The sequence below is a fragment of the Ascaphus truei genome, unplaced genomic scaffold (assembly GCF_040206685.1).
Source record: "Ascaphus truei isolate aAscTru1 unplaced genomic scaffold, aAscTru1.hap1 HAP1_SCAFFOLD_1890, whole genome shotgun sequence".
Lineage (NCBI taxonomy): Eukaryota > Metazoa > Chordata > Amphibia > Anura > Ascaphidae > Ascaphus > Ascaphus truei.
The window spans coordinates 26,159-43,773 of record NW_027454793.1 but is presented as its reverse complement, the minus strand read 5'-3'; the positions used below and the strand labels follow the sequence as shown (position 1 = coordinate 43,773).

Sequence of the window (17,615 nt, the reverse complement as noted above, 5' to 3'; positions counted from 1 at the left end):
CTCTCTCTCTCCCTCCCCATCTCTCCCTCTCTCTCCCTCTCTCTCTCTCTCCCTCCCCGTCTCTCCCTCTCTCTCCCTCCCCGTCTCTCCCCCTCTCTCTCTCTCCCTCCCTGTCTCTCCCTCTCTCTCCCTCCCCGTCTCTCTCTCTCCCTCCCCGTCTCTCCCCCTCTCTCTCTCTCCCTCCCCGTCTCTCCCCCTCTCTCTCTCTCCCTCCCCGTCTCTCCCCCTCTCTCTCTCTCTCTCTCTCCCTCCCCGTCTCTCCCTCTCTCTCTCTCCATCCCTCCCGTCTCTCTCACCCTCGCTCTGTCTCTCTCACCCTCGCTCTGTCTCTCTCACCCTCGCTCTGTCTCTCTCACCCTCGCTCTGTCTCTCTCACCCTCGCTCTGTCTCTCTCACCCTCGCTCTGTCTCTCTCACCCTCGCTCTGTCTCTCTCACCCTCGCTCTGTCTCTCTCACCCTCGCTCTGTCTCTCTCACCCTCGCTCTGTCTCTCTCACCCTCGCTCTGTCTCTCTCACCCTCGCTCTGTCTCTCTCACCCTCGCTCTGTCTCTCTCACCCTCGCTCTGTCTCTCTCACCCTCGCTCTGTCTCTCTCACCCTCGCTCTGTCTCTCTCACCCTCGCTCTGTCTCTCTCACCCTCGCTCTGTCTCTCTCACCCTCGCTCTGTCTCTCTCACCCTCGCTCTGTCTCTCTCACCCTCGCTCTGTCTCTCTCACCCTCGCTCTGTCTCTCTCACCCTCGCTCTGTCTTATCTTAACCGGTTTCACACGGGAGACCTCGGAAGACAGGTAGGGAACACCTCCCCTCCAGTATAGTACCTTGAGGGACTGCGGATCAGGTAAGATCCCAGGCGGGATTGCTGCTTTAGAAATTGTGAAGAGGCTGCATCCTGACACTGGTTAATGGGTTCAGAATCATTCACATCTGGGTTTTTTTGTTCGATTAGTGAGGTACACACACGCACACACGCGCGCGCGCACACACACACACACACACACACACACACGTAACAAGGACTAATGGTAGTAAAGTATAAGTGTACTACAATAAATAAACTGTTATGTAAAAAAAAAAATGTCCCGGTTTTTCATTTTCAAAATCTGGTCACCCTAACTTTATTAGTGTTGTACATTGATGTCACTTGTAGTTTTATTCACATTTGTATTTGTATTTCTGTGTGTTCACGTTGATTAGCACCCGTGTGCCCCATTTATTAGCACCTGTGTGTCACATGGATCATTTAATTGTTCACTGGGAGGCTTTAAGAGTGTCAGAGCGCCATCTAGTGTTTGGTTGTTTTAAATATTGTGTAAGAAACTTTAATATCCAATATTGTTATGAAGTGCGGTACTTTTTAACGCTGGGTGGCAGATAATTAGTTAGACCTTTTTATTGAAGTCAAAAGAAGCAGTGTTGTCACTGTGATGTCATAAATGGGAGAGGAAGTGCCAGGTATGCCACACATTGGTGTGATGTCACAGAACTAGCCGGGTGACTGGGAGATACCATAATACAGGCCTCAGTGGCATTGTAAGCGTTGGCGCGGCAGCTGTGTGGAAATACAAAGAAATGTGGCTTCTGACGTCATGGCCGCGCCTCCTAGCGCGCGCATCATCGTTTTGCCTATATACACAAAATGCGGGCGCCACGTGCACGCGGAACGTCATGCTCACGCGAAAGCGCTTGCTATAATACAGACCTTACCCAGCAGCAGAGATACCGCTAACACTGGGGACATGTCACGGTCTCGCGGAGTGTATATATAGCGGCTCTGTGCGCCATCGTCGCCAATCCCCTCTCTTTCCTGGAGCGTCCAAAGCGACGCGGGAACTGTGACGTCAGCGCGCAGGAGTCGGAACTTTGAAATCGAAACCTTTATTAACACAAAACACTAACAATACTAACACTCCGGCTGTAAAAGTGCATATACCCTGTATATATGTTTGGTATTTGATATCATTAATAGATAATTGGTTGTTAAAGTTTTGATTGAACTTTTTTGCTGTCATATTTGTACAGTAGCCACACACTATGGAAGAACATGTTCTAACACATGACTAACTGACCGCGCCAATCATTGACTTAATTATTTGTTTATTCATAATATATTATATAATGTCATATGTGTTTTCATTCTCACCTCCATCTGTTGTATAAAGAAGTATACATACTATTTCCTCCTTATTATATCGGTCTTTATATTTCAAATATGGGGATAATTTGATTAATGAAGGAGATGCTTGTATTGAATGTTGATTAAAAATAATAATTTACTTCTGGTATACAGATTTCACCTATTGTCATTGTTTTTCTATGATTTAAAATTCACTTGCACGTTTATAGCCGGAGTGTTAGTATTGTTAGTGTTTTGTGTTAATAAAGTTTTCAATTTCAAAGTTTCGACTCCAGCGCGCTGACGTCACTTTGGACGTTCCAGGAAGGTTGAGGGGATTGGCGACGATGGCGCACAGAGCCGGTATATATATATACACTCCGGTAAGTACTTTTTCTTCCCCTTGACAAAGCGCTTCGGCGTGAAACGCGTAGGTGTGGGCTACTAGCCCTTGTTTGTGTTTTTTTTAATGATCCAATAAATGAGCTTAGCTTCTTTTACCATGGAAACGCTCTCTGTTTAAATCCTCTTTCTCCTGCATGGAAGTTGTGATCGGCTTTTTTCGTTTTGTTTATGTATCCCGTGACAGGCGAAAGCCCCCCCAATACCCCAGGACAAGGGGGCCTCCATACCAGGACGCTGCACTACGCATGACATCACTGGGCAGGTTCGTCCTCATTGGCTGAACCGCTGGGGGGCGTGGCTTAGCGCTCCGTAGCGAGTCCTGCTCTCAATTCTATTGGGAGCAGGAGCAACTCGCACCACAGCACTGCGGCCCCCCCTCGCAGCGGGCCCGGCGCCATTGTGGGGAGGGCTCTCGTCCCTGCAGCGTCCGCAACAGCGGGCGCTACAGTAGCCAGCGGGGACCAGCCCTTACCTGGTCTGAGCTGCCTCTTCGGCGACGCGTCGCCATGCCAACGTAACATCATGACGTCATATGATGCTGCGAGCTCAGAGCTGGTAAGGGGAGAGGGGGGAAAGCTGACAGGGGGAGGGGCGCAAACAGAAACTTTGCGCACCCCTGGTTTAGAGCACCACACAGTGTTTTTTGTTTTGTTATATCTATTCAACCCCCCGTCCTGCTGTCACCGGCAGAGCCAGGAATGACCTCACAGGAGGTGACAGCCGGACAGCAGGGAGACACAGGACACAGAACATGGCGGCACACACAGGGACCCGCGACGTCCATCACAGGAGGTTTAGCGGGATTATTGTGTATTTCCTGTTATTACCGGACATGAAAACATGGAGTTTATATGGATTGTAGCCGTATTTAATTACCTGAGCCATGTAATCGTACAGAACCGTGTAATCTTGTACCGCTCTCTCCTGCCCGGGGGACTCCACCACAGGAGCTAAGGGTATACTGGCATACACAATGTCATCCTTCACTGGAACAAGACACAAGGTCACACTTCAGAGAACAGTCCCCTCAGTGGTATCACTGCTGCCCTGTCGTGTGTAACAGACTTACCTGCGGGGGGCGCTGTGCTGTCCTCAGTCTCTGTCAGGTTCTTGGTGCTCCCCCCACAGCCGTGCAGCAAGTTCGAAATCCTACGGACAAGGAGAGCGGGGTTAGAGGTCGCGGCCTGGACAGGCGGGCAGAGAAAGACGTGTGAACAAGAACGGAGGCGGATGTGTATATAATGTTATATTGTATTACTTTATATTAATGAAAACATAACTCCTCCTATTCTATATAATCGCCCCTATAACTCCTCCTATTCTATAAACCCGCCCCTATAACTCCTCCTATTCTATATAACCGCCCCTATAACTCCTCCTATTCTATATAACCGCCCCCATAACTCCCTCTATTCTATATAACCGCCCCTATAACTCCTCCTATTCTATATAACCGCCCCTATAACTCCTATTCTATATAACCGCCCCTATAACTCCTCCTATTCTATATAACCGCCCCTATAACTCCTATTCTATATAACCGCCCCCTATAACTCCTCCTATTCTATATAACCGCCCCTATAACTCCTCCTATTCTATATAACCGCCCCTATTACTCCTCCTATTCTATATAACCGCCCCCTTTAACTCCTATTCTATATAACCGCCCCTATAACTCCTCCTATTCTATATAACCGCCCCTATAACTCCTCCTATTCTATATAACCGCCCCATAAATCCTCCTATTCTATATAACCGCCCCCTATAACTCCTCCTATTCTATATAACCGCTCCCTATAACTCCTCCTATTCTATATAACCGCCACTATAACTCCTCCTATTCTATATAACCGCCCCCTATAACTCCCTCTATTCTATATAACCGCCCCTATAACTCCCTCTATTCTATATAACCGCCCCTATAACTCCTCCTATTCTATATAACCGCCCTTATAACTCCTATTCTATATAACCGCCCCATAACTCCCTCTATTCTATATAACCGCCCCCTATAACTCCCTCTATTCTATATAACCGCCCCCTATAACTCCTCCTATTCTATATAACCGCCCCCTATAACTCCCTCTATTCTATATAACCGCCCCATAACTCCTGCTATTCTATATAACCGCCCCCTATAACTCCCTCTGTTCTATATAACCGCTCCCTATAACTCCTCCTATTCTATATAACCGCCCTTATAACTCCTCCTATTCTATATAACCGCCCCTATAACTCCTCCTATTCTATATAACCGCCCCTATAACTCCCTCTATTCTATATAACCGCCCCATAACTCCTTCTATTCTATATAACCGCCCCTATAACTCCTCCTATTCTATATAACCGCCCCTATAACTCCTCCTATTCTATATAACCGCCCCCTATAACTCCTCCTATTCTATATAACCGCCCCTATAACTCCCTCTATTCTATATAACTGCCCCTATAACTCCTCCTATTCTATATAACCGCCCCTATAACTCCCTCTATTCTATATAACCGCCCACTATAACTCCCTCTATTCTATATAACCGCCCCCTATAACTCCTCCTATTCTATCCTATTCTATATAACCGCCCCTATAACTCCTCCTATTCTATATAACCGCCCCTATAACTCCTCCTATTCTATATAACGCCCCTATAACTCCCTCTATTCTATATAACCGCCCCTATAACTCCCTCTATTCTATATAACCGCCCCTATAACTCCTCCTATTCTATATAACCGCCCCTATAACTCCCTCCTATTCTATATAATCGCCCCCATAACTCCTCCTATTCTATATAACCCCCCTTATAACTCCTCCTATTCTATATAACCGCCCCTATAACTCCTCCTATTCTATATAACCGCCCCTATAACTCCTCCTATTCTATATAACCGCCCCTATAACTCCTCCTATTCTATATAACCGCCCCTATAACTCCTCCTATTCTATATAACCGCCCCCTATAACTCCTCCTATTCTATATAACCGCCCCCTATAACTCCTCCTATTCTATATAACCGCCCCTATAACTCCTCCTATTCTATATAACCGCCCCTATAACTCCTCCTATTCTATATAACCGCCCCTATAACTCCTCCTATTCTATATAACCGCCCCTATAACTCCCTCTATTCTATATAACCGCCCCTATAACTCCTCCTATTCTATATAACCGCCCCTATAACTCTCTCTATTCTATATAACCGCCCTTATAACTCCTCCTATTCTATATAACCGCCCCATAACTCCCTCTATTCTATATAACCGCCCCCTATAACTCCCTCTATTCTATATAACCGCCCCTATAACTCCCTCTATTCTATATAACCGCCCCTATAACTCCTCCTATTCTATATAACCGCCCCTATAACTCCCTCTATTCTATATAACCGCCCCTATAACTCCCTCTATTCTATATAACCGCCCCTATAACTCCCTCTATTCTATATAACCGCCCCATAACTCCCTCTATTCTATATAACCGCCCTATAACTCCTCCTATTCTATATAACCGCCCCTATAACTCCTCCTATTCTATATAACCGCCCCCTATAACTCCTCCTATTCTATATAACCGCCCCATAACTCCCTCTATTCTATATAACCGCCCCTATAACTCCTCCTGTTCTATATAACCGCCCCTATAACTCCCTCTATTCTATATAACCGCCCCATAACTCCCTCCTATTCTATATAACCGCCCCTATAACTCCTCCTATTCTATATAACCGCCCCTATAACTCTTCCTATTCTATATAACCGCACCCTATAACTCCCTCTATTCTATATAACCGCCCCCTATAACTCCTCCTATTCTATATAACCGCCCCTATAACTCCTCCTATTCTATATAACCGCCCCTATAACTCCTCCTATTCTATATAACCGCCCCTATAACTCCTCCTATTCTATATAACCGCTCCTATAACTCCCTCTATTCTATATAACCGCCCCTATAACTCCCCCTATTCTATATACCCGCCCCTATAACTCCCCCTATTCTTTATAACCGCCCCTATAACTCCTCCTATTCTATATAACCGCCCCTATAACTCCCTCTATTCTATATAACCGCCCCTATAACTCCTATTCTATATAACCGCCCCTATAACTCCCTCTATTCTATATAACCGCTCCTATAACTCCTCCTATTCTATATAACCACCCCTATAACTCCTCCTATTCTATATAACCGCCCCTATAACTCCCTCTATTCTATATAACCGCCCCTATAACTCCTCCTATTCTATATAACCGCCCCTATAACTCCCTCTATTCTATATAACCGCCCCTATAACTCCTCCTATTCTATATAACCGCCCCTATAACTCCTCCTATTCTATATAACCGCCCCTATAACTCCTCCTATTCTATATAACCGCCCCTATAACTCCTCCTATTCTATATAACCGCCCCATAACTCCCCCTATTCTATATAACCGCCCCTATAACTCCCTCCTATTCTATATAACCGCCCCTATAACTCCTCCTATTCTATATAACCGCCCCTATAACTCCTCCTATTCTATATAACCGCCCCCTATAACTCCTCCTATTCTATCCTATTCTATATAACCGCCCCTATAACTCCTCCTATTCTATATAACCGCCCCTATAACTCCTCCTATTCTATATAACCGCCCCTATAACTCCTCCTATTCTATATAACCGCCCCTATAACTCTTCCTATTCTATATAACCGCCCCTATAACTCCCTCTATTCTATATAACCGCCCCCTATAACTCCTCCTATTCTATATAACCGCCCCTATAACTCCTCCTATTCTATATAACCGCCCCTATAACTCCTCCTATTCTATATAACCGCCCCTATAACTCCTCCTATTCTATATAACCGCTCCTATAACTCCCTCTATTCTATATACCCGCCCCTATAACTCCCCCTATTCTTTATAACCGCCCCTATAACTCCCTCTATTCTATATAACCGCCCCTATAACTCCTATTCTATATAACCGCCCCTATAACTCCCTCTATTCTATATAACCGCTCCTATAACTCCTCCTATTCTATATAACCACCCCTATAACTCCTCCTATTCTATATAACCGCCCCTATAACTCCTCCTATTCTATATAACCGCCCCTATAACTCCCTCTATTCTATATAACCGCCCCATAACTCCTCCTATTCTATATAACCGCCCCTATAACTCCCTCCTATTCTATATAACCGCCCCTATAACTCCTCCTATTCTATATAACCGCCCCTATAACTCCTCCTATTCTATATAACCGCCCCCTATAATGCCTCCTATTCTATATAACCGCCCCCTATAATGCCTCCTATTCTATATAACCGCCCCTATAACTCCTCCTATTTTATATAACCGCCCCTATAACTCCTCCTATTCTATATAACCGCCCTTATAACTCCTATTCTATATAACCGCCCCATAACTCCCTCTATTCTATATAACCGCCCCCTATAACTCCTCCTATTCTATATAACCGCCCCCTATAACTCCCTCTATTCTATATAACCGCCCCATAACTCCCGCTATTCTATATAACCGCCCTTATAACTCCTCCTATTCTATATAACGCCCCTATAACTCCCTCTATTCTATATAACCGCCCCTATAACTCCCTCTATTCTATATAACCGCCCCTATAACTCCTCCTATTCTATATAACCGCCCCTATAACTCCCTCTATTCTATATAACCGCCCCCTATAACTCCCTCTGTTCTATATAACCGCCCCTATAACTCCCTCTATTCTATATAACCGCCCCTATAACTCCTCCTATTCTATATAACCGCCCTTATAACTCCTATTCTATATAACCGCCCCATAACTCCCTCTATTCTATATAACCGCCCCCTATAACTCCCTCTATTCTATATAACCGCCCCCTATAACTCCCTCTATTCTATATAACCGCCCCATAACTCCTGCTATTCTATATAACCGCCCCCTATAACTCCCTCTGTTCTATATAACCGCTCCCTATAACTCCTCCTATTCTATATAACCGCCCTTATAACTCCTCCTATTCTATATAACCGCCCCTATAACTCCTCCTATTCTATATAACCGCCCCTATAACTCCCTCTATTCTATATAACCGCCCCATAACTCCTTCTATTCTATATAACCGCCCCTATAACTCCTCCTATTCTATATAACCGCCCCTATAACTCCTCCTATTCTATATAACCGCCCCCTATAACTCCTCCTATTCTATATAACCGCCCCTATAACTCCCTCTATTCTATATAACTGCCCCTATAACTCCTCCTATTCTATATAACCGCCCCTATAACTCCCTCTATTCTATATAACCGCCCCCTATAACGCCTCCTATTCTATCCTATTCTATATAACCGCCCCTATAACTCCTCCTATTCTATATAACCGCCCCTATAACTCCTCCTATTCTATATAACGCCCCTATAACTCCCTCTATTCTATATAACCGCCCCTATAACTCCCTCTATTCTATATAACCGCCCCTATAACTCCTCCTATTCTATATAACCGCCCCTATAACTCCCTCCTATTCTATATAATCGCCCCCATAACTCCTCCTATTCTATATAACCCCCCTTATAACTCCTCCTATTCTATATAACCGCCCCTATAACTCCTCCTATTCTATATAACCGCCCTTATAACTACTCCTATTCTATATAACCGCCCCTATAACTCCTCCTATTCTATATATAATCGCCCCCATAACTCCTCCTATTCTATATAACCCCCCTTATAACTCCTCCTATTCTATATAACCGCCCCTATAACTCCTCCTATTCTATATAACCGCCCTTATAACTACTCCTATTCTATATAACCGCCCCTATAACTCCTCCTATTCTATATAACCGCCCCCTATAACTCCTCCTATTCTATATAACCGCCCCCTATAACTCCTCCTATTCTATATAACCGCCCCTATAACTCCTCCTATTCTATATAACCGCCCCTATAACTCCTCCTATTCTATATAACCGCCCCTATAACTCCTCCTATTCTATATAACCGCCCCTATAACTCCCTCTATTCTATATAACCGCCCCTATAACTCCTCCTATTCTATATAACCGCCCCTATAACTCTCTCTATTCTATATAACCGCCCTTATAACTCCTCCTATTCTATATAACCGCCCCATAACTCCCTCTATTCTATATAACCGCCCCCTATAACTCCCTCTATTCTATATAACCGCCCCTATAACTCCCTCTATTCTATATAACCGCCCCTATAACTCCTCCTATTCTATATAACCGCCCCTATAACTCCCTCTATTCTATATAACCGCCCCTATAACTCCCTCTATTCTATATAACCGCCCCATAACTCCCTCTATTCTATATAACCGCCCTATAACTCCTCCTATTCTATATAACCGCCCCTATAACTCCTCCTATTCTATATAACCGCCCCCTATAACTCCTCCTATTCTATATAACCGCCCCATAACTCCTCCTGTTCTATATAACCGCCCCTATAACTCCCTCTATTCTATATAACCGCCCCATAACTCCCTCCTATTCTATATAACCGCCCCTATAACTCCTCCTATTCTATATAACCGCCCCTATAACTCTTCCTATTCTATATAACCGCCCCCTATAACTCCCTCTATTCTATATAACCGCCCCCTATAACTCCTCCTATTCTATATAACCGCCCCTATAACTCCTCCTATTCTATATAACCGCCCCTATAACTCCTCCTATTCTATATAACCGCCCCTATAACTCCTCCTATTCTATATAACCGCTCCTATAACTCCCTCTATTCTATATAACCGCCCCTATAACTCCCCCTATTCTATATACCCGCCCCTATAACTCCCCCTATTCTTTATAACCGCCCCTATAACTCCTCCTATTCTATATAACCGCCCCTATAACTCCCTCTATTCTATATAACCGCCCCTATAACTCCTATTCTATATAACCGCCCCTATAACTCCCTCTATTCTATATAACCGCTCCTATAACTCCTCCTATTCTATATAACCACCCCTATAACTCCTCCTATTCTATATAACCGCCCCTATAACTCCTCCTATTCTATATAACCGCCCCTATAACTCCCTCTATTCTATATAACCGCCCCTATAACTCCTCCTATTCTATATAACCGCCCCTATAACTCCCTCTATTCTATATAACCGCCCCTATAACTCCTCCTATTCTATATAACCACCCCTATAACTCCTCCTATTCTATATAACCGCCCCTATAACTCCTCCTATTCTATATAACCGCCCCTATAACTCCTCCTATTCTATATAACCGCCCCTATAACTCCCTCTATTCTATATAACCGCCCCATAACTCCCCCTATTCTATATAACCGCCCCTATAACTCCCTCCTATTCTATATAACCGCCCCTATAACTCCTCCTATTCTATATAACCGCCCCTATAACTCCTCCTATTCTATATAACCGCCCCCTATAACTCCTCCTATTCTATCCTATTCTATATAACCGCCCCTATAACTCCTCCTATTCTATATAACCGCCCCTATAACTCCTCCTATTCTATATAACCGCCCCTATAACTCCTCCTATTCTATATAACCGCCCCCTATAACTCCTCCTATTCTATCCTATTCTATATAACCGCCCCTATAACTCCTCCTATTCTATATAACCGCCCCTATAACTCCTCCTATTCTATATAACCGCCCCTATAACTCCTCCTATTCTATATAACCGCCCCTATAACTCTTCCTATTCTATATAACCGCCCCTATAACTCCCTCTATTCTATATAACCGCCCCCTATAACTCCTCCTATTCTATATAACCGCCCCTATAACTCCTCCTATTCTATATAACCGCCCCTATAACTCCTCCTATTCTATATAACCGCCCCTATAACTCCTCCTATTCTATATAACCGCTCCTATAACTCCCTCTATTCTATATAACCGCCCCTATAACTCCCCCTATTCTATATACCCGCCCCTATAACTCCCCCTATTCTTTATAACCGCCCCTATAACTCCCTCTATTCTATATAACCGCCCCTATAACTCCTATTCTATATAACCGCCCCTATAACTCCCTCTATTCTATATAACCGCTCCTATAACTCCTCCTATTCTATATAACCACCCCTATAACTCCTCCTATTCTATATAACCGCCCCTATAACTCCTCCTATTCTATATAACCGCCCCTATAACTCCCTCTATTCTATATAACCGCCCCATAACTCCTCCTATTCTATATAACCGCCCCTATAACTCCCTCCTATTCTATATAACCGCCCCTATAACTCCTCCTATTCTATATAACCGCCCCTATAACTCCTCCTATTCTATATAACCGCCCCCTATAATGCCTCCTATTCTATATAACCGCCCCCTATAATGCCTCCTATTCTATATAACCGCCCCTATAACTCCTCCTATTTTATATAACCGCCCCTATAACTCCTCCTATTCTATATAACCGCCCTTATAACTCCTATTCTATATAACCGCCCCATAACTCCCTCTATTCTATATAACCGCCCCCTATAACTCCTCCTATTCTATATAACCGCCCCCTATAACTCCCTCTATTCTATATAACCGCCCCATAACTCCCGCTATTCTATATAACCGCCCTTATAACTCCTCCTATTCTATATAACGCCCCTATAACTCCCTCTATTCTATATAACCGCCCCTATAACTCCCTCTATTCTATATAACCGCCCCTATAACTCCTCCTATTCTATATAACCGCCCCTATAACTCCCTCTATTCTATATAACCGCCCCCTATAACTCCCTCTGTTCTATATAACCGCCCCTATAACTCCCTCTATTCTATATAACCGCCCCTATAACTCCTCCTATTCTATATAACCGCCCTTATAACTCCTATTCTATATAACCGCCCCATAACTCCCTCTATTCTATATAACCGCCCCCTATAACTCCCTCTATTCTATATAACCGCCCCCTATAACTCCCTCTATTCTATATAACCGCCCCATAACTCCTGCTATTCTATATAACCGCCCCCTATAACTCCCTCTGTTCTATATAACCGCTCCCTATAACTCCTCCTATTCTATATAACCGCCCTTATAACTCCTCCTATTCTATATAACCGCCCCTATAACTCCTCCTATTCTATATAACCGCCCCTATAACTCCCTCTATTCTATATAACCGCCCCATAACTCCTTCTATTCTATATAACCGCCCCTATAACTCCTCCTATTCTATATAACCGCCCCTATAACTCCTCCTATTCTATATAACCGCCCCCTATAACTCCTCCTATTCTATATAACCGCCCCTATAACTCCCTCTATTCTATATAACTGCCCCTATAACTCCTCCTATTCTATATAACCGCCCCTATAACTCCCTCTATTCTATATAACCGCCCCCTATAACGCCTCCTATTCTATCCTATTCTATATAACCGCCCCTATAACTCCTCCTATTCTATATAACCGCCCCTATAACTCCTCCTATTCTATATAACGCCCCTATAACTCCCTCTATTCTATATAACCGCCCCTATAACTCCCTCTATTCTATATAACCGCCCCTATAACTCCTCCTATTCTATATAACCGCCCCTATAACTCCCTCCTATTCTATATAATCGCCCCCATAACTCCTCCTATTCTATATAACCCCCCTTATAACTCCTCCTATTCTATATAACCGCCCCTATAACTCCTCCTATTCTATATAACCGCCCTTATAACTACTCCTATTCTATATAACCGCCCCTATAACTCCTCCTATTCTATATAACCGCCCCTATAACTCCTCCTATTCTATATAACCGCCCCCTATAACTCCCTCTATTCTATATAACCGCTCCCTATAACTCCTCCTATTCTATATAACCGCCCCTATAACTCCTCCTATTCTATATAACCGCCCCTATAACTCCTCCTATTCTATATAACCGCCCCCTATAACTCCTCCTATTCTATATAACCGCCCCCTATAACTCCTCCTATTCTATATAACCGCCCCTATAACTCCTCCTATTCTATATAACCGCCCCTATAACTCCTCCTATTCTATATAACCGCCCCTATAACTCCTCCTATTCTATATAACCGCCCCTATAACTCCCTCTATTCTATATAACCGCCCCTATAACTCCTCCTATTCTATATAACCGCCCCTATAACTCTCTCTATTCTATATAACCGCCCTTATAACTCCTCCTATTCTATATAACCGCCCCATAACTCCCTCTATTCTATATAACCGCCCCCTATAACTCCCTCTATTCTATATAACCGCCCCTATAACTCCCTCTATTCTATATAACCGCCCCTATAACTCCTCCTATTCTATATAACCGCCCCTATAACTCCCTCTATTCTATATAACCGCCCCTATAACTCCCTCTATTCTATATAACCGCCCCATAACTCCCTCTATTCTATATAACCGCCCTATAACTCCTCCTATTCTATATAACCGCCCCTATAACTCCTCCTATTCTATATAACCGCCCCCTATAACTCCTCCTATTCTATATAACCGCCCCATAACTCCTCCTGTTCTATATAACCGCCCCTATAACTCCCTCTATTCTATATAACCGCCCCATAACTCCCTCCTATTCTATATAACCGCCCCTATAACTCCTCCTATTCTATATAACCGCCCCTATAACTCTTCCTATTCTATATAACCGCCCCCTATAACTCCCTCTATTCTATATAACCGCCCCCTATAACTCCTCCTATTCTATATAACCGCCCCTATAACTCCTCCTATTCTATATAACCGCCCCTATAACTCCTCCTATTCTATATAACCGCCCCTATAACTCCTCCTATTCTATATAACCGCTCCTATAACTCCCTCTATTCTATATAACCGCCCCTATAACTCCCCCTATTCTATATACCCGCCCCTATAACTCCCCCTATTCTTTATAACCGCCCCTATAACTCCTCCTATTCTATATAACCGCCCCTATAACTCCCTCTATTCTATATAACCGCCCCTATAACTCCTATTCTATATAACCGCCCCTATAACTCCCTCTATTCTATATAACCGCTCCTATAACTCCTCCTATTCTATATAACCACCCCTATAACTCCTCCTATTCTATATAACCGCCCCTATAACTCCTCCTATTCTATATAACCGCCCCTATAACTCCCTCTATTCTATATAACCGCCCCTATAACTCCTCCTATTCTATATAACCGCCCCTATAACTCCCTCTATTCTATATAACCGCCCCTATAACTCCTCCTATTCTATATAACCACCCCTATAACTCCTCCTATTCTATATAACCGCCCCTATAACTCCTCCTATTCTATATAACCGCCCCTATAACTCCTCCTATTCTATATAACCGCCCCTATAACTCCCTCTATTCTATATAACCGCCCCATAACTCCCCCTATTCTATATAACCGCCCCTATAACTCCCTCCTATTCTATATAACCGCCCCTATAACTCCTCCTATTCTATATAACCGCCCCTATAACTCCTCCTATTCTATATAACCGCCCCCTATAACTCCTCCTATTCTATCCTATTCTATATAACCGCCCCTATAACTCCTCCTATTCTATATAACCGCCCCTATAACTCCTCCTATTCTATATAACCGCCCCTATAACTCCTCCTATTCTATATAACCGCCCCTATAACTCTTCCTATTCTATATAACCGCCCCTATAACTCCCTCTATTCTATATAACCGCCCCCTATAACTCCTCCTATTCTATATAACCGCCCCTATAACTCCTCCTATTCTATATAACCGCCCCTATAACTCCTCCTATTCTATATAACCGCCCCTATAACTCCTCCTATTCTATATAACCGCTCCTATAACTCCCTCTATTCTATATAACCGCCCCTATAACTCCCCCTATTCTATATACCCGCCCCTATAACTCCCCCTATTCTTTATAACCGCCCCTATAACTCCTATTCTATATAACCGCCACTACAACTCCCTCTATTCTATATAACCGCCCCTATAACTCCTATTCTATATAACCGCCCCTATAACTCCCTCTATTCTATATAACCGCTCCTATAACTCCTCCTATTCTATATAACCACCCCTATAACTCCTCCTATTCTATATAACCGCCCCTATAACTCCTCCTATTCTATATAACCGCCCCTATAACTCCCTCTATTCTATATAACCGCCCCTATAACTCCTCCTATTCTATATAACCGCCCCTATAACTCCCTCTATTCTATATAACCGCCCCTATAACTCCTCCTATTCTATATAACCACCCCTATAACTCCTCCTATTCTATATAACCGCCCCTATAACTCCTCCTATTCTATATAACCGCCCCTATAACTCCCTCTATTCTATATAACCGCCCCATAACTCCCCCTATTCTATATAACCGCCCCTATAACTCCCTCCTATTCTATATAACCGCCCCTATAACTCCTCCTATTCTATATAACCGCCCCTATAACTCCTCCTATTCTATATAACCGCCCCCTATAATGCCTCCTATTCTATATAACCGCCCCCTATAATGCCTCCTATTCTATATAACCGCCCCTATAACTCCTCCTATTCTATATAACCGCCCCTATAACTCCTCCTATTCTATATAACCGCCCCTATAACTCCTCCTATTCTATATAACCGCCCCTATAACTCCTCCTATTCTATATAACCGCCCCTATAACTCCTCCTATTCTATATAACCGCCCCATAACTCCCCCTATTCTATATAACCGCCCCTATAACTCCCTCCTATTCTATATAACCGCCCCTATAACTCCTCCTATTCTATATAACCGCCCCTATAACTCCTCCTATTCTATATAACCGCCCCTATAACTCCTCCTATTCTATATAACCGCCCTTATAACTCCTCCTATTCTATATAACCGCCCCTATAACGCCTCCTATTCTATATAACCGCCCCTATAACTCCTCCTATTCTATATAACCGCCCCTATAACTCCTCCTATTCTATATAACCGCTCCTATAACTCCTCCTATTCTATATAACCGCCCCTATAACTCCTCCTATTCTATATAACCGCCCCTATAACTCCTCCTATTCTATATAACCGCCCTTATAACTCCTCCTATTCTATATAACCGCCCCTATAACTCCTCCTATTCTATATAACCGCCCCTATAACTCCTCCTATTCTATATAACCGCCCCTATAACTCCTCCTATTCTATATAACCGCCCCATAACTCCCCCTATTCTATATAACCGCCCCTATAACTCCTCCTATTCTATATAACCGCCCCTATAACTCCTCCTATTCTATATAACCGCCCCTATAACGCCTCCTATTCTATATAACCGCCCCCTATAACTCCTCCTATTCTATATAACCGCCCCTATAACTCCTCCTATTCTATATAACCGCCCTTATAACGCCTCCTATTCTATATAACCGCCACTATAACTCCTCCTATTCTATATAACCGCCCCTATAACTCCTCCTATTCTATATAACCGCCCCTATAACTCCTCCTATTCTATATAACCGCCCCTATAACTCCTCCTATTCTATATAACCGTCCCTATAACTCCTCCTATTCTATATAACCGCCCCTATAACTCCCTCTATTCTATATAACCGCCCCTATAACGCCTCCTATTCTATATAACCGCCCCCTATAACTCCTCCTATTCTATATAACCGCCCCTATAACTCCTCCTATTCTATATAACCGCCCCCTATAACTCCTCCTATTCTATATAACCGCCCCTATAACTCCTCCTATTCTATAACCGCCCCTATAACTCCTCCTATTCTATATAACCGCCCCCTATAACTCCCTCTATTCTATATAACCGCCCCTATAACTCCTCCTATTCTATATAACCGCCCCATAACTCCCTCTATTCTATATAACCGCCCCTATAACTCCTCCTATTCTATATAACCGCCCCTATAACTCCTCCTATTCTATATATAACCGCCCCTATAATGCCTCCTATTCTATATAACCGCCCCTATAACTCCCTCTATTTTATATAACCGCCCCTATAACTCCTCCTATTCTATATAACCGCCCCTATAACTCCCTCTATTTTATATAACCGCCCCCTATAACTCCTCCTATTCTATATAACCGCCCCTATAACTCCTCCTATTCTATATAA

At 43.6% G+C, this 17,615-nt stretch overlaps 1 protein-coding gene across 1 annotated transcript in view; it reads right to left on the bottom strand.

Moving 5' to 3' along the window:
- Positions 1 to 17,615, bottom strand: part of LOC142477036 (proline-serine-threonine phosphatase-interacting protein 1-like) — a gene marked incomplete at its 5' end in the record, with an annotated part of 50,286 nt that overhangs the window by 7,790 nt on the left and 24,881 nt on the right. Inside the window, 2 exons of the mRNA XM_075582108.1 lie at positions 3,395 to 3,504; positions 3,588 to 3,667. Of these exons, the coding sequence (XP_075438223.1) occupies positions 3,395 to 3,504; positions 3,588 to 3,667 (190 nt within the window). The remainder of the gene's footprint in view (positions 1 to 3,394; positions 3,505 to 3,587; positions 3,668 to 17,615) is intronic.